This window comes from Nannobrachium achirus (genome assembly GCF_963921795.1).
Source record: "Nannobrachium achirus genome assembly, chromosome: 1".
NCBI lineage: Eukaryota > Metazoa > Chordata > Actinopteri > Myctophiformes > Myctophidae > Nannobrachium > Nannobrachium achirus.
Window position 1 is genome coordinate 57730779 of NC_137810.1, and position 23616 is coordinate 57754394.

Consider the following 23616-nt stretch of genomic DNA (forward strand, 5'->3'; position numbering starts at 1 on the left):
ATGGTGTGGTGTAGATGAGTTGTGGTGTAGATGGGTTGAAGAGGCATGGGTGCTTGTTGATCTGGGTGCTAGCAGGTGGCAGTTAGTGGTTCCAGGGGGCGATGAACCCTGGGTGTTTGGCTTTGGGGTCCTCGGATCTGGAGTGGCGCCGAGGTCCATGGATCTGGAGTGGCGCCGATTTACGCTTTAAGGCCCCATCTGGAACCTGAAGGAAAGGATAAGGAAATGTTAGTGGAGCGCATGAGAAAAGTGTGGAGATTGGGGTGGTGGAGGGATGCGAGAAACGGATCAGAGGATAGCAGGTGGAGGTGGTCGTGTATAAATACAACCCTTGGTTGGTTTCAGGGAGGAGATAAGGGAGGAGTTGTTATCAATGGGATCACGAGCAGGTGAGCTTGGGAGGAGTAGGAGTCAGCCAGATTGAAGGCAATAACATAGTGGGGAGAAAGTTCTCCGGTGTGGTCTTTCCTCCCGAACTTATGTTGTACCAACAGCATTAATCATTTTAAGATGGGTGCCAAGATGGGCACCCCATGGTACTGCCATAATTGAGCAATGCAATTGGTGTCCCATTAACTTTACATTACAGGGAAAAAAATCAAAAAAAAAAGAATCTACTTTAAGTAGCATATAACTGGTCAAACTAGTGGGTTTTCATGATTCTGAATCCATTGCAAACATCCGTTTTGCATAAAAAAAAACATTCATTGGGCTAAAACGGCCACCACGAAAGTGTTAAAAGTGATGACTCATCACTTTTCATCACTAAACCATAGTCTTGTAGGGCAGTTTTTTAGCCCAAGGAATGTTTTTTGTGCAAAACGGATGCTTGCAATGGATTCAGAATCATGAAAACCCCCTAGTTTGACCAGTTATATGCTACTTAAAGCAGATTCTTTTTTTGCTTTTTTTCCCTGTAATGTAAAGTTAATGGGACACCAATTGCATTGCTCAATTATGGCAGTACCATGGGGTGCCCATCTTGGCACCCATCTTAAAATGATTAAGTGTGTTATGGACAACATCTGTGCCAAATTTGGCGAATTTGCGAGAATCTGAACCAAAATATCCCTGGGGCCCCCGACTTATACTCCTTGGAAGCAGGTTCTGCTTTTGCTCTTGCACCCTTTTATACAACACGCACATAGCACACTCCAAACATCCATACACTGCAGACATGACTGATTACTGACTTGTTCACACCTCATACCCAGTTTTGTTTGATAATTGTTTTTATTTAATTAATTTAGAATAATAAATATAATTTGAAACGCTCTTACTTGTGTGTGGACTCCCTGTTTTGTTGTGCAACTCCCTAGTGCATGACAGTAACAACTAAACATGCATGAGTATTGAGTAAATGACTTGTCACTTAATCTTTGAGGACGCTCATGAGTGCCTTGGTGGAACTAATGGCAGTCAAACGGGTCTCATTCCATTTAAATAATCAACATAATATTCACACAATTGAGATGCCCGCTACTTATTAGTTTACTGAAAGCCACATGCTGTACAGCGTACACAGCAAAATCCTTTGTGTTAATGTATCCGTTGGTAAATCAGAGAGTGTAACGGGTCCATTTGGTTACATTACAACATTGGTTCCCAAACTTTTTAGCCCATGACCCAAAAGAGAAATTAGACGTTAGCCCGGGACCCACACTAGTGAAAACAGCGGATCTCCAAGCTCGCGGGCTTGTAGATCGGCTATTTTCACTACTTCTTAAACATTTGTTTTCTAATGTATGCAATGATTTTTCTTTGATTTCTTCATGAAATTATTGGAGAAAAAAAACATAGAATTTAGTTTTTAATTCATGAAAAACATGAAAGCTTCTTTTTGGAATGTTTTTTTTGGAAAATATATAAATATAGGAAACAAATTAAGGGACCCATAGAAATCTGTCTGCGACCCACAAATGGGTCCCGACCCAGTGTTTGGCAAAACAATGCATTACAACACACTCTCAGCGTTAAATTAACTGAGGGTACGTTCAGATATCTCGCGACAGATGGAGGCGTATCGCCCCTGCCTATAGCAGCATTACCTTTGAACCTTCACATTTGAGCAGCTAATGTGAGTGTCAACAAAGTGACGTACTTTCTGCGTTTAGGTCAGTCCCATTGGTTAGTGAGTGTCTCTACTGGGTGAGAGCATAGACATAGAAAGGTAGACGCCTCCTTCGGCTAGGGGGCGTATGCATTGAGCAACTAAGGGAATCTTCATCGCTTCCGTGTTCATTGCTTCCGTGTTCATTGCTTCCGCGTGCGTCACACATACGGAAGTCGGTAAGCCAATCAGAGGCAGGTGGGGGCTGGTCTTTACGTATGCAGCCTGTAAGAACAGCTGAGCAGCGCAACATCGGTACTGGCTCTGTTGAATTGGATTGTGGTCCTTGGATAAGTCCTGGAAAAGACACGCTGTGATTGACCAGTAGTCACTTTGACTGACAGCGTTCCCTTCATTTTTCCAAGTCCGGACTAGAACTTTTGAACATCGCTCCAATTAACTGCAGAGGCGAAAGAGGCATCTAGCTCTTTATATCTGTGGGTGAGAGTACAGCAGTGCTGAACCATGAACCTGTATTGAACCCTTGAGCTCGTCGCCCCACAGCGGCATAATGCATCTTCGATCAGAGACCTAACGCCTCTTCCGGGTTATTCTCTTAAAGCTATAATCTGTAACTTTTCCAATAAAACAAATCTTAAAATTGTCCTAACTATTAAATCGCTAACGTTTTAGAACACCCACTCCGTGAATTTCAGCCCCTAAAGCCTTCTGTAAATATGTTTTCTATGATCCTGGCCGGGGACCGGATTTCGCGGCAAAATTACATCATCTGCATTCTTCCGTATACGTGGCCAATCACAGCGCGCCTTGACGTCTTTTCAGGAAGTAGCTTGCCTCAACAGCAGTGTTTACTGACTCTGGTGTAGGAGTCTAGCCTGTTACTCCCCAACGCCTGGTCGCAGAGGGACGTGAGACCCCTCTATGGATGCGTCTCGGCGGTGGTCCGCGGCGACCCCGGGCGGAAAAAGCAATACCGCTACTGACCAGTAGTTGAGCAACTTCCAGAGTATAGCTTTAACATGGGAGTGGATGGGGGTCGATGCATCTGTCTCTGACTGTCTGAACGCACCCACAGCGTTAAATTAACTCTGATCATTTGACAAGAGTATGCTCTCTGAATGACCTCTTTGACCTTTGTCCTCCTATAACAGCCCCTGAAGATGCACTGCGCCTCCTGCTCGCTGGTCACCAGCTCCGGTCAGCTGACAGGAAGCCAGAGGGGAGAGGAGATCGACCGCGCCGAGTGCGTCGTCCGCATGAACGACGCCCCCAGCACCGGCTACTACGGCGACGTGGGCCGCCGCACCAGCCTCCGCGTGGTGGCCCACTCCAGCCTGCAGAGGGTGCTGCGGAACCGGCAGGTAGGGCGGTCACCATTATTACATTTTACATGACGATTCATTGTCACTCAAATCATTTGCGATTAACAATGTAATTGTGTTTATGTTGTTGACAATTACATTTCTGTTTGGGCTTGTAGGCTTTGAAGTTGCACATGGCGGATATGAAACATAACCAAAATATACAAAGAAATTACTGACATATTTGACAACTTTATACTTTAACCCATTTAAGCCTAAGTCCAATTTGAATAAAGCCTTAAAAACCTATGTCGGATTTGAAAATTACCCAATTTTTTTTGGAAAACTATTACTCAGCCTGTGTAGCAGCTAGAAACAAAATTCCAAAACTATTTGATAGCTTACACCTTTGGCTTTCATTACATTTGTTTACTTCTTACATTTTTCCAAAAAAACCAAAACAAAGTTGCTAAATACTGTACATGTACTGTACTACACAAAAATGGGTTCCCAACCTGAGGGGTAAAAGCAGAAAAATGGTTTCCCGGCGTCCCGTCTATTATGGGTTAACTCATTTAACGCTGATCCCGAGTATACTCGTGAAAAATACTCGAGTATTTAGAGTGCCGATCCCGAGTATACTCGCATAAAATACTGTATATAGAGTAACGCTGGCGTTCTTACCCTAGGGTCCGTTGGAAAGTGCTGGCACGATTGGACTCGCCGATTCATTATCATCACGGATGCACGTGCACAAAATAGTAATCCCTTAACACATCGGACGCCCACGTGGTTTTGACGTCTTAATTTGCTGGTGCCCATGGCAACGCGTCATTTTACCTACCGGCGAGAGTACTGGCGAGAAAAGTAATCAGAGTAAATGTAATCCGAGTATGTCCTGTTTATTTCGCGAAAATCTTTTCTTTCAGTCAGGACCGTTTTTTATCATTTCTAAGCCACAGTGTTTGTGTTACGGCATGTAGAAGAGGCTGCCGTTTTGAGAAAAAAAATGAAAAAAGGAAGAGAATCCGGAGAAAACAGCATTTTTGTGCAGCCGCTAAACAGGAAGTCAACGAGACACACAGCACGTCCGGGTGACGTAATTGCGCGCTGCATGTTGGGAAATGGAGTTTGTTTCATCACCGCGGTAGCCAAGTGCAGTAGCTACAGTACAGTATAGTTTACAACGCGTCAAACGCATCGTGGTTCTCCAGCGACATCAAAGAAATTGACTTGTAGACACCACGTGGGCATCCGATGTGTTAACATGGAGGCCGACGGCCGATCTCATCTTTAATGTCCATTATCTCCAAAAAACACTTTAGAAGCCAAGGATGGCATTAGATTCTCGCTAAAAAAACACATGTTGAAAGGCAACGGTCGGCCATTACACAACCGCATGTGGATGACGATCGCTTCCGGTGAATGACGTCATGACGTCAAACCGGAAGTGTTTACGCAATGGCCTTCTGGCCTTCAAAATAAGAGAACGGTCGCGGATGGAGCCTGCGAGAGGCACGCTGGACATTTTAACCCGTTAATTTCTGGAGCACTAAATGGGTTAAAAAGAACATTGATAGAGGAAATAGATCTGCTATTTCCATTATTTTTGAAAATGTTTGAAAATATATGAACATTTTCAACATGGAAACGATCATGACGATTATGTCAAATAATTGCGATTATGTCAAATAATTGCGATTAGACTATGATGTAATAATTGTGACATGCCTCGCGGCAGGAGCTGCTCAATGCCAGCCAGGGCGCCGCGGCGCTGATCTTCTGGGGTCCGAGCGCGAGCATGAGGCGGGACGGGAGGGGGCTGGTCTACAACCACCTCCGGCTGCTGAAGCAGCAGAAGCCCCAGCTCAAGGTGTACGCCATCTCCCGGGCCAAGATGCTGAGGTTCGACGAACTCTTCAAAAACGAGACGGGAATAGACAGGTGAGTTTTCAAAAAAAAAAGAAAATCAAAATACACACTGTTCTTGTGCAGGTGTCAAAACACCTGATCTTCAATCGAGTAAATGTGACGCAAACCGTTTCTTGAATGAAAAGGAGATATTTCCGGCCAGCAGCGCCCGTCATGGGACAAAGAATAAATCGAACCGGTGACGCTGCCATACAGGCATCCATGCCTATGTGGTATGCGCCTGGACCAGTAGGCCAGCGGGCTACTGGTCCTCTCATTTTCAATGAGAGGCGGGCGTTTATTTGGGCACGCACGTTTAGTTTAGGGGCGGCGAGGCGAGCGGGCGTTGTCCCGTGAAATTCCCAGCGCGCGTGCTCGTTCGTGCATGTGCTCACGGGCGGCAAGAGCTGGATTGTGGTCATCTTTGCGTTTACTCGTGGAAGCGAGTGTGTTTGTGTCTCCACCGCGGCCCGATCCTCGCTGATCCAAGCGAGAAAGCCTGCGGTGTGTGTGTGTGTGTGTGTGTGTGTGCGTGTCTGTGTCTGTGTGTGTGTGTGTGTGTGTGTGTGTGTGTGTGTGTGTGTGTGTGTGTGTGTGTGTGTGTGTGTGTGTGTGTGTGTGTGTGTGTGTGTGTGCGCGCTCTCACGTGCGTGTCTGTGTGGGTGTGTGTGTGTGTGTGTGTGTGTCAATGTGTACAGTATGTGTGTGTGTGCGTCAATGTGTACAGTATGTGTGTGTGTGTGTGTGTGTGTGTGTGTGTGTGTGTGTGTGTGTGTGTGTTGTGTGTGTGTGTGTGTGTGTGTGTGTGTGTGTGTGTGTGTGTGCGTCAATGTGTACAGTATGTGTGTGTGTGTGTGTGTGTGTGTGTGTGTGTGTGTGTGTGTGTGTGTGTGTGTGTATGTGTGTGTGTGTGTGTGTGTGTGGGCGGCGGGGGGTGGGGTGTTGAAGCAAGTCCCAGTTGAGAAGCATTTCAAAACACATGCTGTCTTCAATTTCTGTTTTTTTCATGGATGGGATGAAAGACAGGAAAGAATAAAGAAAATACGAGGAAAATAAATAAATAACGAAATAAATAACTTCTGCTTTGGAGCTTGATGCAGCCTACTTGACAGACACAGAATGTGCAGTGAAGGAAGAACTATACAGATTACATTCATTCTTATGAAAGCCCTGGTGTATTTTTTGACATGCTCATTCAACAAAAAAGAACAAGTGGGAGACGCAAGCTGCGAAACCACTCACAGTAGTACCATTAATGGGATTTGCATCAAAGCTAGAGCTAGTATATTGTCACTGTCGGGCAGAAACCTTGCATCTCCATGTTTCAAATTTGTACATTTTTTCGCAAAGCCAAGCCCTGCTACGTCATACAAGGCTGTTGCACAAAAGTAGTGAAAACAGCAGATCTACAAGCACACAACGCCTCGCGGTGCGAGGCGTGCTTGCAGATCGGCTGTTTTCACTAGTTTGAATAATTTTTAAAATGATAAATGCAAAACGCGAACGGTTCTGGACATACAAGGTTTCCACCCGACAACGGCGATATGGTGAAGAATTTGAGGGGATTTGGTTAACATTATGAGGTCATGATTGTCCCTCACCGAAGGCAGAATGACATTTCTACAGGGGGATTCAGAGTCTTTCCTCATGTAACCGTAGCAATGCCCAGTGAGGCGTTTGCAGATTTGAGTCGTCATCATAAATAGAGCATTCGTTCTACTTTCAAGTCACTCAAGTCAGATTAAATCTCTCCCCGGGTGCATGACTATTCCCCATTACAAGCAAAGACACAATGAAATGTTGAGGACCAATTTATTCTTTGTCCCATGACGGGCGCTGCTGGCCGGAAATATCTCCTTTTCAATCAAGAAACGGTTTGCGTCACATTTACTCGATCGAAGATCAGCGGTTTTGACACCTGCACAAGAACAGTACTTCTGCCATATCTCATTTGAAATCATGGACTTTATATATATATATATTTATTTTATTTTATTTGGCAGTGCCTTATTGCCTTCCAGTTATTTCTGTTCTGTGTGTTCCTTTCTTCTCTATTCTCCCTTTCCCTTTCCTAAATCTTCCTGCACCTGCAGATTTCACCCAATCTTTTACACCCTGTAGTCATGTGATGTGAAAAATAAAGCTGATTTGTATTCTGATTCTGACCGTCGTGCAATTAAATATAAACTACTGTAGGCATGAGTGGTTAGACCCAGGCTGAGGGCTGAAACTGAGTCAGTTTCATGCCCAGAATAGTCACGCCAGGTTGAAAGTGCTTACAGTAAATGCGTACCCTTACATGACAGCTGCTGTGCTGTAATGGCACTCACTTCATTAACTAGTGAACAGGGGATGGCAGCAGCACTTCACATCCCAGATGAATTTGGATGGTAGACAGACAGGGTTGCATGTCCATGATGGTCTCTGTCTGCCCCGGCCCTGCTGGTACTCTCCTTGGCATCGCCAAATCCCCCTGGCAGACAAGCCACCAGCTAACAGCATCATCACAGGCAGAGGGCCCGGGCACAGCTGCCAACTAACATCCCAAGTGAGAAGATTGGCCGGGCTGGACTTCATTAACATTACCACGTATTAATTCCGCTTGGACAGAGCACAATTTCATACTATATTATATATCGTCACTGTCGGGCAGAAACCTTGTATCTCCAAGTTTCAAATTTGTATATTTTTTGTAAATTAAAGCCCTGCTTCATCATACAAGACTGTCGCACAAAACTAGTGAAAATAGCAGATCAACAAGCACACAACGCCTCACGTTGTGTCCTTGTAGATCGGCTATTTTCACTATTTTAAATCATTTTTAAAATGATAAATACAAAACGAACGGTTTTGGACATACAAGGTTTTCAGCGACGATATTCAAATATATTTCCACTCGAATCCTGTAGTACATCACAGCTTTGTTTTGTTATGTATGTGCTATTTAATTGTAGATGTGTGTGCGCCTAAATAAATATGTTTAATATATTGTACACGTTGTCTTCTAGGAAGAGGTCCAACTCCTGGCTGAGCACAGGCTGGTTCACCATGGCTATAGCTCTGGAGCTGTGCGATAGGATCAATGTATATGGAATGGTGCCTCCTGACTTCTGCAGGTGGGATCTTGTGTTCTCATGTTATTATGCATGTACCAACACTCTTATCCCGAGTGGCATTCATGTGCAAAAATGAGAAAATAATGAACAGCTTACTCTCTGCTGTGATAAGTTCAGGTTTCTGTTATTGCCACACAAAGAGGCAGGGGGGTGGTAATTTCAGCACGGATGAAAAATTGCTTTGGCATTTACAATACAGCACAACAGTAAACCCAAACACTAGAAATAAAACGAGGGCAAAATACAACAATTCTCAAGGCACAGGCCCTTCCACCACCCACCCCCTCCTACAAAACATTGATGTTCACACAGGAAACAACATTGTAATGCTGGCCTACACTCCTCTCACCCTCAAAGAGAAGACAGATAGTGACATAATGCTCATGAGGGAATGCAAGCTAGATTGGAGTGAACTCTCTGGATCGCTGGCTGTCAGTATGAGATCAATGGTGCTGACTTTGATGAACGCATGTGGGTTGTAGGCTCGTACAGTACGTTATGTTTTCAGTGTGCTACTCTCTCTGCCGCTATTTCTCCTTTTTTAACCTATTTAGATCAGGAACGCATTATTTTATGCTTTAACTATTAAAAAAATAGCAGATATACAAGCTCACAGCGAGCTTGTAGATCTGCTATTTTTGTAAAATCGCAAAGACCTTTGCAAGTCTTAGAATATTTTGACCCGATTCTATAAGTGTCTTCTAAATCCTTCTAAATCTGGAGACCTACCACGGGTCACGGACAAGGTCAGAGGAAGAAGGATGAGGCTGGCAGGACACTGTGTCAGGCACCCAGAGCTGGAGGCTAATAAACTGACCCTATGGGAGCCAATCCAGGGCAAAGCCAGGAGGGGAAAAAGGCGAACCACCTATGTAGACGTGCTGCGGCGCGACAGCTCTGCTCACAACACTGCAGAGCTCAAGAACCTGATGTTGGATAGGAGACTGTGGACGGCAGCGATCCAGGAATCCCGAGTTGGTGTTGGCTAGACCTCACTCTCGAAAGAACTGACTGAAATCCTTCTAAAGTTAAAAAAAGGGTTTCGATGTCAGTGGTGCTCAAACCTTTCCATGTCAAGGACCCCCAAAAGGATATATATTCGGCCACGGACCCCCATCTCAAAATATTTAGTTCCTGGGAGCCCCAGAAGCCAATTTTGAGTTACCAATGTTCGCTTTAAAAAATACATATATTAAAAGATTTGATTTTGCACACATTTTCACGACTTTTCAAAAATAGCAGATCTACAAGCTTGTAGCGCGGCACTGGCACCGAGTGCTGCACCGAGTGCTTGTAGATCTGCTATTTTTCAATAGCTAAAGTATCAAATAATTCAAGCCTAAATGGATTAAACTATGTTCTTGTCTTCCCTTTATTCTCTTATGTAATGTATATTCTCTCTGTTCCTTATTCTCCTCCTGCGTGCAGATCGCCTTCCCATCCCTCTGTGCCGTATCATTACTACGAGCCCACCGGGCCAGACGAGTGCTCCATGTATCTCTCTCACGAACACAGCCGGAGGGGAAGCCACCATCGCTTCATCACAGAGAAGGCGGTGTTCTCCAACTGGGCTCGAACCCTCGACATCCACTTCTACCAACCCGACTGGAAACCGTCCTCCGCTATTCACTTGAACGTCTCCTATACTCCAGACCCAGCTGGCACCTGAAGCCCGAGAGATCTTCATGAATATGGAAATACTATCTCTCTGTCTGTGTCTGTGTGTGTGTGTGTGTGTGTGTGTGTGTGTGTGTGTGTGTGTGTGTGTGTGTGTGTGTGTGTGTGTGTGTGTGTGTGTGTGTGTGTGCGTGTGTGTGTGTCGGCATGCATGCGTGCATACATGCTTGTGTGTGAGGGAGAGAGGCAGAGAAAGAGACATACAGACAGACAGTGGAAGAGCGAGCGAGATCAGTGTCCTGATAACCATTCTAGCCATTGTGAATGCACAATAGAGTGGCAACGTGGTACAATCTGCTATACTAAGGCTGCTAGCAGCGTTAGCAGAGTGACAGATCTGGACCAGTGCATTATGGTTGGAGCGTGGGAGCCTGAACAGTATTTTTGGACATGTAATAAATTAGATAACAGATTAGATCCAGAGTTAACAGTATTTTTGGACATGTAATAAATTAGATAACAGATTAGATCCAGAGTTATACATTGAGAAAGTGTTATCTGTGGCTCTGCCAAAGAGCTACAGTGTTGATACCTCCATGGTCTCAAAGAGATGGGACAGACAATAAATAAACTGCCATAGCTGAGTGGGTAGAGGAGGTGGAGCTCCCCGGTTTTCACCCTCGGCTCACTCAGTCGAAGTGTCCCAGAGCAAGCTGCTTAAAGGACAACTCCGCTCTAAATCACTTCTAGGCTCATTTTCCCACTTATGATCCAAAATTACTGTCCATGGGGTCTATTAGGCAGAAATCCCCCTGTTGTCCAGTTTCCCCAGCAGAACCCAGCAGCTCTCATAGCATAGAGTGGAGCCTATAAGCCTATCGCTTTTACACTATTTGTTGTGGTCAAAAGTGTTTTTATTTTTCATGAATGTGTTACTAGTTGTCATTACAAACACAGCCATGCCATCGTTGTCCCACACAAGCCACAGTCTCATAGATGTTTTGGCGTGAGCATTCGGCACAACTGCCAATCAAAGTGACTTTACTGGCCAATCACAGGGCCTCTTTTCCGGGACTTGGCAAAACACATAAAAGCATAACATCTGTTTAGCAGAGTGTGATGGCTTGTGTGGATCAATATAAGTAGGAAAATTATCCTAGAAGTGATTTAGGGTGGAGTTGTCCTTTAACCAGCTCCCCCAGGCACGTGCACACATAGACATCAAAGGGGGCTTGAGCCCCTGCCCTTTTATCTGTCTGTAAAAAATGCCCTCTCTAGACCATGAATGCAGTTTTTACTATGGTGAAAGAAATGCAAATGCCCTCATTTCTATACCTGAAGGCAGCGTTCAAGAGAATTGCCTTGTCCAAACTCCCCTGAACTTGAATGCAGCATCTTATGTTGAAAGAAATGCCCTCTCTGTGTAGAAATACATGCCGTTACGCCACATCTCCAGTATTGATTTGATTATGCTCAGTTCAGTGTGGTATCAAGCACAGAAAATAGACAACCTCCAAGCTCACAACGTGACGCCAGGGGCGCTGGAACTCCCAAATCCCAAGGGGTTTTTTATCTGGTTTTGGGTTATTTTTATTACGGTTTCGGGTGCTTATTCCCCGCACAACGGTGTAACAAGGAGCTATATAGTTACTAGTTATTTTAGCACACAGTCAGGCATGCAAACGTGTAGCTTTTCGGCGAAAATCGCCGTTTTGAATCCAAATTGGTCATTTGTGTGAATCGTGCAGATTCGTTAAAAAAATGTTTAGGGGGGTGGGGGGGTGTCATGTCATCAGAGCAGCAGTGAGAAGAGGAGCGTTTATTTCTTATTCTCGGCGCCGTCCATTTTGTCAGGACAATGGTGTTGAAGGTGGAAGGGGAAGTGGGTCGTTTTGTTTTTTAACAAATCAAGCGCTCCCTGAGTCCCTTCTCTTTGTGACGTCGTCGTCAGCTGGCAGCGCTCAGTCAACAACACTGACTGCACTCAATGCACTGACTGCGGCCCTGACAGAGGCAGAGCTGAGCGCTCAAAGCTTGCAAAGACAGTTGCCGTAGTTGTGGTGTGACTGTGGACTGTTGGCTGTTTGATTCGCTTGCATCGCGGTCGTGCGCTATTCTGCATCGATGCGTGATGTGATATTATCGGTTATAGCCTTGTTGATTTTACGATGATTCGCTAGCTTAGCCACATGCTAACGCTAGAGTTGCCGTGACTTCTTCCTACAGAAGGAGGAGGCTGAGACAAGTCACAAAAAGTCTGGTCTCTCAACTTAAGAACGGACTAACTGAGCTCGAGTTACAAGTGAAAAGGATCGACCTTTTATTTGACGATGATGGCTAGCTAGATTGCAAAAAGTCAGCCAGGAGAATCCACTAAATGAATCATTTGTGACTGATTTACAACTGTTTCCCAAACACTGGGTCGGGACCCATGTGTGGGTCGTGGACACATTTTTATGGGTCCCTTCATTTTTGGTTTCCTACATTTCGTTTTTAATTATTTCAAAACATTTTCAAAAAACATTCCCTCCCCAAAAAAGCTAAACATTTCATGATTTAAAAAAAAAAAAAAAGTAAATTACTTTTTTAATTTCATGAATAAATAATACAAAATGATATAAGAAATGAGCTTAGAAAACAAATAGGCCTATTTAAGAAGTAGTTAAAATAGCCGATCTACAAGCTCACAGTGCACATTGTCACTGTCTATGCCTGTTTATTAAAGACAAGTCCCTAAATATTAAGATATTCCTATAACTACCGGTATATCTGTAGGCTATATTATTGTAGATTTAATTTTCTTTATTATATCTAGAACAATTTTGCTGCATACCGGTATGTATGATATGTATGAGTAAGTCACTGTTTAACCGAGTTAGAAACGTGCAAATTCAGTAAAAAAAGGTCCAAAATTTCGCGCCGCGCTGTGCGCGGCGCACATTTTATCCCCATAAAAATGTGTCACCTTTTTCACCTTGGGTCTGTTTGCATGTCTGCACAGTGCAACACACAGCACGCATGCACACACACAGTCACTCACGCACACACTACAAAATCGGGTATTATTTTTGTAACAGTTTTCTACTGTTTTTTATTCCCCATATACAACCGTGTTAGTTTGCAACAATGAGCCTATAGACAGTTTCTAGTGCTCAAATAAATAGACTTTGGTGTGCCATCAAAGCGGGATTTAAATTTGACTTCCCTTCTGACCGGAAGTGGCAAGGTGACCATGTGATTAGGTCACCATGTGATAATCAAATACCTTTTTTCAACATATTTTATTCCCCAAAGTCAAATACATTATTGTTTTAATATAGCTCTGTGTGTGTGTATATATAGGCTTATTTAAAAAAAAAAAAAAAAAAAAAAACTTTTTTTTTCTTTTTTTTTTTCTCCCCACCACCAGGGGAGCTGCAGCTCCCTCAGCACCCCACTTCCAGCGCCCCTGCGTGACGCGCTGCGATGCGTTGTGAGCTTGGAGGTCTGGTATTTTCGATATTTTCACCCAAAGGCCCTTTTAGAAATTTCAGCCCCTGAGCTCCCCCCTGTGTGATCATCCATCTGCTGGTGAAGCAGTAAAAGCACCCCCCCCCCCCCCCCCCCCCCCCCCCCCCCATGGGGTGGGAGTGGCTCAGGGGTAGAGTGGCCGTCTTAGAATACAGAGGGTTCCTGAAAGGTGTCCAGTTCGATCCCGGGCTCCCCCAGAGTTAGTGTCGAAGGGCAGCCATTTGTAGCCTCGTGAACAAGCCTCTCCTGGAAATCAAATTCCATTTGCTTTCAGGGGAAAGCAAATGAAATGTTGCTTTCCGGAGGAGGCTGGTTTACGAGGCTATGCCATTTGTTTGCAAAACACACACTCCAGAACTCCAGGGTGGGAGTCAGTGCACCTTGCATGACATCCCACACAGCAAAACCCTGAGAGCAAAGAGTACAAAAATGGACCACTATCCCCTTGGATCCCCCGCCTTTTGTTTTTCACCAAGGTGAGTGGACCCATCTGGGCTTCAACAGCAAGACTCTGAACCCGTAGTTGCTCCCGGTGAGTAGGTTGGTGCCTTGCATGGTTTCCTCTGCCATCGGTGTAAATGTGGATGTGTGAAAGGGCGAATGTAAAAGCACAATCTCTGTAAAGTGCCTTTGGATAAATGCGCTATATAAAATGCACCATTTAAAATGCACCACCATTTTATGCGTGTAACGTTTCTTCAGTGTGACTGACTTGTCTTTTTATAAATACAATTGAATTCCACTGTCCCAGAACAGATGGGAGTTAAATGAGGCCAACAGAACCCAAGTGGTTGATATTATAGGCTGTAATCTGTCCCAGGGACGTGCTGGGCCCCTGATTCAGCCCGGGAAAAACAGTTGTAGAGGCCCTCATTGCGCGCTATAGAGAGAGATCTCTCTCTATAGCGCTGCTGCTCAAAGATTTGCCATTTCAGAACATGACAAGAGTGACAAGCCAGTGGGCCAATTACTGTAGAGTTATATTTCGTTGTTGTTTGGTGGAAACCTTGTATGTCCAAAACCGTTTGTTTTGTATTTATCATTTTAAAAATGATTTAAACTAGTCAAAACAGCCTATCTACAAGCACACAACGCCTCGCACTGCGAGGCGTTGTGTGCTTGTAGATCTGCTGTTTTCACTACTTTTGTGCAACGGCCTTGTATGATGAAGCAAGGCTTTGCTTTGCGAAAAAAATTATAAATTTGAAACTTGGAGATACAAGGTTTCTGCCCGACAGTGACAATTTACTTTGTAGGCCGCCCAGCCCACAAAATGGAACGAAGGCAGACATTTTATTTTTACTTTTTTTCCTAATGGCCGGCCTGGACCGGCTGGGAATGAACCGGCCGTTCGGGAGTTGTCCCGCTTTTCCCAATGGTCAGCACGTCCCTGATCTGTCCTGTTTTTTAAAAAGCCATTTGTAAGCCAACATCATGCATAGTAAGTAACTACAAAGTAAATCAGATGATGTACTAGTGATGCCAGTGATAGGAGGAGTATTCACTTTTATACTTAAGTAAAAGTATCAGTACCCTATAGTAGAAATAGTGTTACAAGTACACGTTCGGAATTCAAAATTGACAAGTAATAGTACAAAAGTACCAGAAGTAAAAGTACTCATTATGCAGAAGGTCCCTTTCAGTTTTAATAAAATGTATACAAATATTTTGAAAAGAAGCTGAGAACGCCGTCGCTCTGCGAGTAGAAGTGTTGAAAATTGTAAATACTCCGGTAAAGCAATACCTCAAAATAGTACTTAATACAGTACTTGAGTACATAGCTACATCACTACAAGCATTACTGACTCTTAATAATCAAGTCAGAGCACTGTATACTGAACGGGAGAGTGTCGATATTTCGACATAACATTTTGTTCGACGTTCCATTTGATGTAATTTGTATGTTTTTCCGCAAGGTTAAAGCCCTGCTTCATCATACAAGACTGTCGCATAAAACAAGTGAAAATGCCAGATCTACAAGCACACAACGCCTCGCAATGCGAGGCGTTGTGTGCTTGTAGATCGTCTATTTTCACTATTTTAAATTGTTTTTAAAATAATAAAAAAGGAAGGTTTTGGACAGACATAAGGTTTCCACCCGACAACGACGATATAGTATAAAAGAAAAGGCGGGGGATCCAGCGGTCCATTTTTGTACTCTTTGCTCTCAGGGCTTTGCTGTGTGGGATGTCACGCCGGGTGCACTGACTCCCCCTGGAGTTCTGGAGTGTGTGTTTTGCACACAAATGGCTGCCCTTCCCCAGCTGGAAGGGTTGGACTCTAAAAGGCTTCAAAGGATGATCTGGCTGCAAATGAGCCTGCTGCCATGTACCTTAATCACACACGCTGTTGGCAATGTGACGATGTTTGTGCATCACCTTTTCAAGTTGGAAAAAGAGAATGAATGGCTTAAAAAGCTATGTGGAACGTATTACATTTTGAATTATAATAGTCAGGCACGTGCACACATAGACATCAAAGGGGGCTTGAGCCCCAGCCCTTTTATCCGTCTGTAAAAAGTGCCCTCTCCAGACCATGAATGCAGTTTTTACTATGGTGAAAGAAACGCAAATGCCCTCTTTCCATGCCGTACCTGAAGGCAGCATTCAAGAGAATTGCCTTGTCCAAAGTCTCCTGAACTTGAACGCAGCATCTTATGTGTTGTGGTATCAAGCACCGAAAATAGCCGACCTCCAAGCTCACAACACGTCGTAGCGCGACGCGTTGTGAGCTTGGAGGTCGGCTATTCTCGATATTCTCACCAAAAGGCCCTTTTAGACATTTCAGCCCGTGACTCTCTGCACGTCCCTGATAATCTATCTATAAATGCGAGAAGTCTCTGCGTGTCTGTCTGTCTGTCTGTGTGTCTGTAATCCGCGTATCTCGAGAACCGTTCGTCCCACCGGCTTCAGATTCGGCACGCGCGTTCCCCGCCGCGGCACGGAGTGCAGTGCCGGGTCTCGACCCGACCCGACGCGCGGTTTTCCCGAAACGGCGCGAAACGTTCGGAATCTCCTTATGCGGGGTTGATTGTTGACATCAGGCTGTTCCGGAGGAAATCGGCGAAAGCTCTGACTCATTGTGACATCACTTCATAAAAGGCTCTGACATCACGTACGCCACATGAGTCAACAAAAAATCTCTGTGAGTGTGTATGTATGTATGTAAGCCGCGTATCTCGAGAACCGTTCGTCCCACGGGCACGCGCGTTCTCCATATATGGGCATAAAATGAATGCCCCCATATATGGGCATAAAATGGATTGCAGACAGACAGATACAGATATCTCCATATATGGACATAAATGGACAGAGGCAAACAGATGGTCAAAGATCTCCATATATGGGCATAAAATGGACGCAGACAGACAGATACAGATATCTCCATATATGGGCATAAATGGACACAGGCAAACAGATGTTCAAAACGGGTCCTATGACAACAGGTGTGAGGTTTGCATTAAAGGGGGAACCGGCACTGTGTCTGCAACACAGTTGGAGGCACAGACAGATACTCCATATATGGGCATAAAATGGACGCAGATAGACAGATATCTCCATATCTGGGCATAAAATGGACCCAGAACTATAACTGCAGTGATCTCCATATATGGACATAAAATGGACGCCGACAGACAGACAGACAGATACAGATATCTCCATATATGGGCATAAATGGACACAGGCAGACAGATGGTCAAAACGGGTCCTAAAGGGCGGGGCATTCATTCACTATTTACATTGTTCCGAGTTGGCCAGGTCGCCGACTAGACGCTGGGCTGCCCGAAGGGCGGCCCAGCTTCTAGTAGTTATAAATGGTGATGAAATTGCACAGCAATCATGCAGAAAATCATGCAGTTTGTAGATGTAGGGTGTTTAGTCTTCAACTCCCTCCCTTGTCAACAATAAGAGAGTTTATAAATAGGCCTACTCACATCTTTCTAAAAGAATACAAAAGCACATATTTTAGTGTGAACATTATTGTATTTATTGCCAATATAGGCTAACTATTCTACAATGTATATGGAACTGCAATATACACACTGACCTTCATTTCCTCAGCATCATTGTACATTTTCATTCCCATTGTTATCCCCCATGGTCCCCCTGCCATTGATAAGCATGCGCTTGCCACAGCAAGTGCTGTGAAATGACAGCTCCGCCAAGCCAGTGGTTTAAAAATGAATTAATAAATCAAAAGCCATCTTCCCGCAAGACCAAAATGTTTCTCAGATAAGAATTAATGGACCACCACTATCTGATGCAAGGTGCTGGCAACCACCACAATCTCTGTTCTATAAAGCCGGGTGATTACACAGACATAAGCCCATTTGTGAAAAAAGCAGATACTGGCTTACATTTGTTAAGTCCTTGAATGTTATAGAAGTTTTACTTTTTTAAATCAAGATAAGGACGCTGCAAAATTGTGCTGTTAGCCTGACACCTTGTGGAAATCTTGTGTAGTCACACATGGTTTTCAAGTTTTGGTTAATTGCAAAATCAAACCTTGCTGCAGTGTCAAATCTTTTCTTTTTTTCTTTTTTTTTTTTTTAAATCAGTGTTGTTATTTACAAGCCTTATTGTAAAGTCATGGTTAGCTAAATTTTAGATTGAAAGAAAACGGACAAATTATGCCTTTTCAGAGCGGTATAAACTGAACATGTTCTTTTCAGGTTGGAAATTGTTTGGATTTAGTGTTGGTGTGTGAAATGAGTTTGCTATCTTTAAGCTGCTATTCCATCAACAATAAAATGTCATATTACTTTTTTATTTATTGTCTATGGAAGAGCACATTTGAATAATAAGCATATGCATTATGTTCAATCAAAAGCCATATTATGTTATGTAAGAAATTAATTCACACAATGATATCAATTACATAATAATGGTCATACATGCTGTATAGCTTCTATAGCGAAAGGCTGATTGTGAAAGACACCATTTTCATGAAGCAGCAGAATTCGTAGATTGTAGCCTAGGTACCTACTCAACTATACTTATTGTCAAAAGCCAAAACCACAAATGGCTACAGTCAGGGACGTGCTGGCCATTGGGAAAAGCGGGACAACTCCCGAACAGCCGGTTCATTCCCGGCCTGTCCAGGCCGGCCATTAGGAAAAAAATAAAAATAAAATGTCGGCCTTCATTCCATTTTGGGGGCTGGGCAGAAACCTCGTAATAAGTTTCAAATTCGTAGATTTCTTGCGCAAAGCAAAGCCCTGCTTCATCATACAAGGTCGTACTGTCGCACAAAAGTAAATACAAAACAAACGATTTTGGACATACAAGGTTTCCACCCGACAACGACGAAATATAACTCATGTACAGTAATTGGCCCACTGGCTTGTCACTTGTCGTGATCTGAAATGGCAAATCTTTGAGTAGCAGCAGCGATATAGAGAGAGATCTCTCTCCATAGCGCGCAACGAGGGCCTCTCCAACTCTTTTTCCCGGGCTGAATCAGGGGCCCAGCACGTCCCTGGCTACAGTACAATTGTATGTGAATCATAGATGTGAATCTATGACATTCAGGAATGAGTATTTTTTCAGAGATGACTCTTGACCTGCCAACCAAATTGGAAATCGTCAATATGTGGCATGGATTGGATAGTCTGTCGACCTGCTCGACCACATACTGTAACTAAGAGGTAGGCCTACGGTAGTTCCATTCCTGGATGCTGTGTTCCATGTTCCCCTTATCTCTCCATACTTCCAGTCTCTCTACAATCTTATCTCAAAGGGGTGGGGTGGAGAAATTAATCTTGGTAAGATTTTTAGATGCAAATATCCTACTGCACATTGTAAATGGATGTTTAACTGAGTTTCTAAATTGGTACTCTCACAGACATACTGTAATTGACTTGAGCCTTTCAGATTTACAGTTAAAACCTTTTACCAGTAGATGGAGACAATCTCAAACTGTGAAAGCAGCCCCACTTCAGTTCTACAAGTGTAAACAAATTAACTCTCTGGATTATATAGAGTACTGTTACTTCAAACCTTATTCCATTTCTAAATCCATATCGATGGCCAAAATGCAAAACCTCCTATCTGAAAAATTCACTTTGTTGGGAAAATGAAAAAGAGAAATATGTGTTCAACACCAAAACCTCCTATCAACTATTTCTACTATTTCTAGGTAAAAACCTATCTATCTACAGTCGACAACTTGCAGATAGGAGGTTTTTACCTAGAATTGTTTTTGTTAAATAACACTTTTTACAGCACTTAATTATGCTCCTTTTGAGATCAAGACATTCAGGTGTGTTACAAGTATTACCATTAACATTTCTCAACTCACCCATGTGGTAAAGGTTTCACCACCTGACATCATTAGCAATCAAAAAGGCAATGCAGATAGAAGGTTTTGAGCTTTATCATTTTGCCACTTTTGCAAACCTGTCAAATGTCATGTTCTAATAACATGATTTTTTTTACAAAATGAGGGGCAGAACAGAACAATCTTGCAGAGAGACTGACAAATTGTGACAATGTGCAGCATAGCTGTTTTTCAAGTGATTTCAAGTGAAATCCAAACATCTTGAAATTTGCTTATAGGAGGTTTTGCATTTTGGCCATCGATGTCCTATTTTACTAGCAATCATTCTCCCCAACTCTAGGTAATCCTGCACACTTTAATGATTGCTAACTTTCTTCCAGTCAGAGACAGACCAGCATGTGTAACCGACCGTCATGCACCATTCACCAATTATACAGTAGAGTAGGGTGCATCCAGATCCAAGCGTGGAAAAATTCTTTACTTGAGTAAAAGTATAAGAAAAGTAAAAGTGCAAAATGTTTGAAAATAGCAGATCTACAAGCAGATCTACAAGATCTACAAGATCTACACGATCTACAAGCGCGACGCATTGAGCTTGTAGATCGGCTATTTTCAAATAGCCAAGGTATACAGTTCTTAAGTAAATGTACTTACAGTAGTTACTCTACACCACTGTCCAGATCAGCATGTTTGCTTTTCACTGTTTGCCATTCTCTGCAGTTACACTTGCCTGGCTCTGGCTATGCAACACAAGGGAGACCACTCGTAGTCTGTGTAATGAGGACTTATGGGCAGTCCCAGACCCCATGGGGCAAACAATAAAGAGACATATTTAGAAAACAATAGGTTTCCGTATAAGCATTCAAGTGTAAGTGTGATCCTAAAGTATAGTACAGTGTATTGTGGACTGTGTAATGGTGAAAGGTATAGAGAGAGAGAGCGAGAGAGAGAATCTCAGGCCCACAGCATAGCCTCACCTCACCCAGACTAATGCATCAGCGATTACATTATTCACGCCCAGAATGTGCCAAACTTCCAAGTTATAGCTGCAAGAACAGCTTCCATCTCATCAGGCGTTGGCATGGACTCTGCAGGGAATGCAAAATGTTCAACGGGTTATTATACAAGTAAAAGAAAAACACTCTGTTTGTCCCCTACACCCTATTCCAGTTAATTTTGAAATGCCTGCAATTTAACTGCATGTTTAATTTTTGGTGTCCTGTGGGAATGTGTGCTGCCAGTTAATGTGACGTCATCTACCTACCAAGCCAAAATGTCTGCATTGTTATCCCGGCACCTGAGTGTGAACGCAAAGCGTTGCTATAAGGGTAGCATTATGACAGTGTGTCGTGATGGTGCTTACTTCAACTGCTTTGTATAAACAATGTGGATGAAGATTCGTTGGAAAACACTGTACATAGACCTTATTCATATATGTGAATAAGGTCTATTGTACGTGCCCTGGTGGGGTGGAGAGAGAAAACGTGTGTGTGCGAGTTGAGGTCGGGTTGAGAGCATACTGGGTCAGCAAGCGTGCCGTGTCTGTGTTTACTGTGTCATAGCAGTATGTGACAGTCTGACAGAGAGGCTGCCTTCAACCGTGGCAAATCTGTTCAATGAACAAAAATGCTTCTAAGACCAATGTTGGCGTAACTAAGAGAAAGGTGAAAAATATATTTGCAGTGCATTAGGGACTGTGTAATGGTAAAAGGTACTGAAACCAAAACAAACATGGCTGCAGTGGAGACCAAAGAAATTAGCCCACACTAACCATAAACATCAGTCCAATGACTCCAATCACAGCCCAATCATAATCCAAAAACATGGCTGTTGTTGGAGACAAAAGAAAAGAGCACTGACCTGAAGCAAATCAGATCAATCTTATTCTACAATTATGAAAGGGTGTATTTTGTACAGTATGTATTGCGGCAGTAAATAGGCAGTTCTAAAAAAGGCGAGTGCATCTCTCCACTCCGACATGTCTCCTTTCCGACATGTCTCCATTCCGACACTAACCCTATCTCTAACCCTAACCCTAAACCTTAGGCCCATGGGAGTGTCGCCACTCCGACAATAAGAAGTTAATTTCGGAGTGGCGACATGTCGGAATGGAGAGAGCCTCCCAAAAAAGGCAGCGAGGAGCTAAGCATGGAAGGTAAAAACACTGTATGACGTGCACGCAAGCAAAGACTTCAGGTCCACTCCAATCCGTGCGTTTGACCATTTATTCTTTCACAGACGTAAAGTTACAGCAGTTCCCAGCAAACTCTTGACTATAAGGACTACACTTTGGCCGGAAACAACGACCGGAAACAGTTTCAACCCAGTTAGCGCATGCTCAAGTAGTTAGCGCATGCGCAAGTACGGGTTAAAACTGTTTCCGGTCGTTGTTTCCGGCCAAAGTGTAGTCCGTTTTGGACTACAGAAAAACGTAGGAGCCCTTCCGCTCCCGACCGGATCAAAAGCCCGAAATTGGAAGCCAGCCCAGGCTACCGGTGCCCACGCCCACCACCTGCTAAGTGCTAACAGTGAAGTGCCCAATCTGTCAATGAAATGTGCATACCTCCACATCAATAATAAAACCCATGGAAATCACATTATGGCTCCTACAGTATGTGTGTCCAGAACGCTTGCAGGTGTTAATGCATTTCCGTCATGATCAATTTCTTTCAAGAAATCCACCGCTGCAGATGGGTTAGTAAACCACTTGTTTGATGGTTCTGTGAAAGATTCAGATGGACGGAGCATAATATTCTACATTTGTACTGTGTAGATTATTTTTGATGTCTTTGAAGCCATCTCTGTGATGTTGGAAGGCCTGGGGTGTGGTCGGTGAAGATATGAATCCTCCTGTTTTCAAAATAAATCGCCTTCTTTTGCCTGGTAACTTAAGACACCTGATCTTTGCTTGTCCTTGAAGTTCTGAAGTATTGCGATAATCTATCTATCTATCTACATCTCTTGGCCTCCCTGCGTTAGCATTGGTACCATCAGCAGGCAATCTCCCCAGGCGTTGGTCTCACTTGCAGGTGATGGGCAAGGATTTCTGTCAGGACTCGTTCCAAGAAGCTGGCTGCGTTGGGGCCCTCAGCCTTCTCAGGTAAATTAAATGTCCTAATGTTATTTGGTCTGCTCCTGTTTTCCAACTCATCCTTTTTCTATTTCAATGCCTGCAATTCTTTGTCCACTTTTTCAATCAGCTGTAGCTTCTCTAAGATTATCCCCTTTAGCAGATAATCAACCTTCCATCTCCATAACTTCACTGAGAGTTGAAAGAGCTGATTTGATTGTCAGTGAAGCTTGAATGTCAGCCATTTTGGTATTGATTTGCCGTGAAATGTCCTCATTACTCTCTCGAATGGCCCTCATTACAGTCTAAAGCCTAAAGCGAGAGGGTGTCTCCGTGCCCAGCCTCGGTTGCCATCTTTGCAGGTTGAAGCATGGTTGTTTGTTCAGTTGAAGATGACAAGACAACTCTCATGTGCCTTGTGCCATGCACCATTAGGAGCATCAATATGTAACAATAATATGTATGTAACAATCTTACAATAAATGCACATGATCTCTTACTGTATGTCTGCGGCGTCGCCGCCAACCCAAGGGGGTTAGATAGATAGATAGATAGATAGATAGATAGATAGATAGATACCTTTATTATCCCAAAGGGGAAAATCAGTCGCCCGGAGGCAGCACACCAGTATAAGCATATTTACAAAGTTACAAAGAAGCATGAAAAGAATAAAAATTAACAGTGTACGTACAGTAAAGAGCAAGGTACATCAAAGAAAGGGAACGAAGTGAAACAGCCATA

At 43.6% G+C, this 23616-nt stretch overlaps 1 protein-coding gene across 1 annotated transcript in view; it reads left to right on the forward strand.

Moving 5' to 3' along the window:
• Window positions 1–10068, forward strand: part of st6galnac5b (ST6 (alpha-N-acetyl-neuraminyl-2,3-beta-galactosyl-1,3)-N-acetylgalactosaminide alpha-2,6-sialyltransferase 5b) — a gene marked incomplete at both ends in the record, with an annotated part of 28029 nt that extends 17961 nt beyond the window's left edge. The window contains 4 exons of the mRNA XM_080730392.1: window positions 3223–3432; window positions 5114–5316; window positions 8292–8399; window positions 9828–10068. Of these exons, the coding sequence (XP_080586518.1) occupies window positions 3223–3432; window positions 5114–5316; window positions 8292–8399; window positions 9828–10068 (762 nt within the window). The remainder of the gene's footprint in view (window positions 1–3222; window positions 3433–5113; window positions 5317–8291; window positions 8400–9827) is intronic.
• Window positions 10069–23616: the final 13548 nt, after the last annotated feature.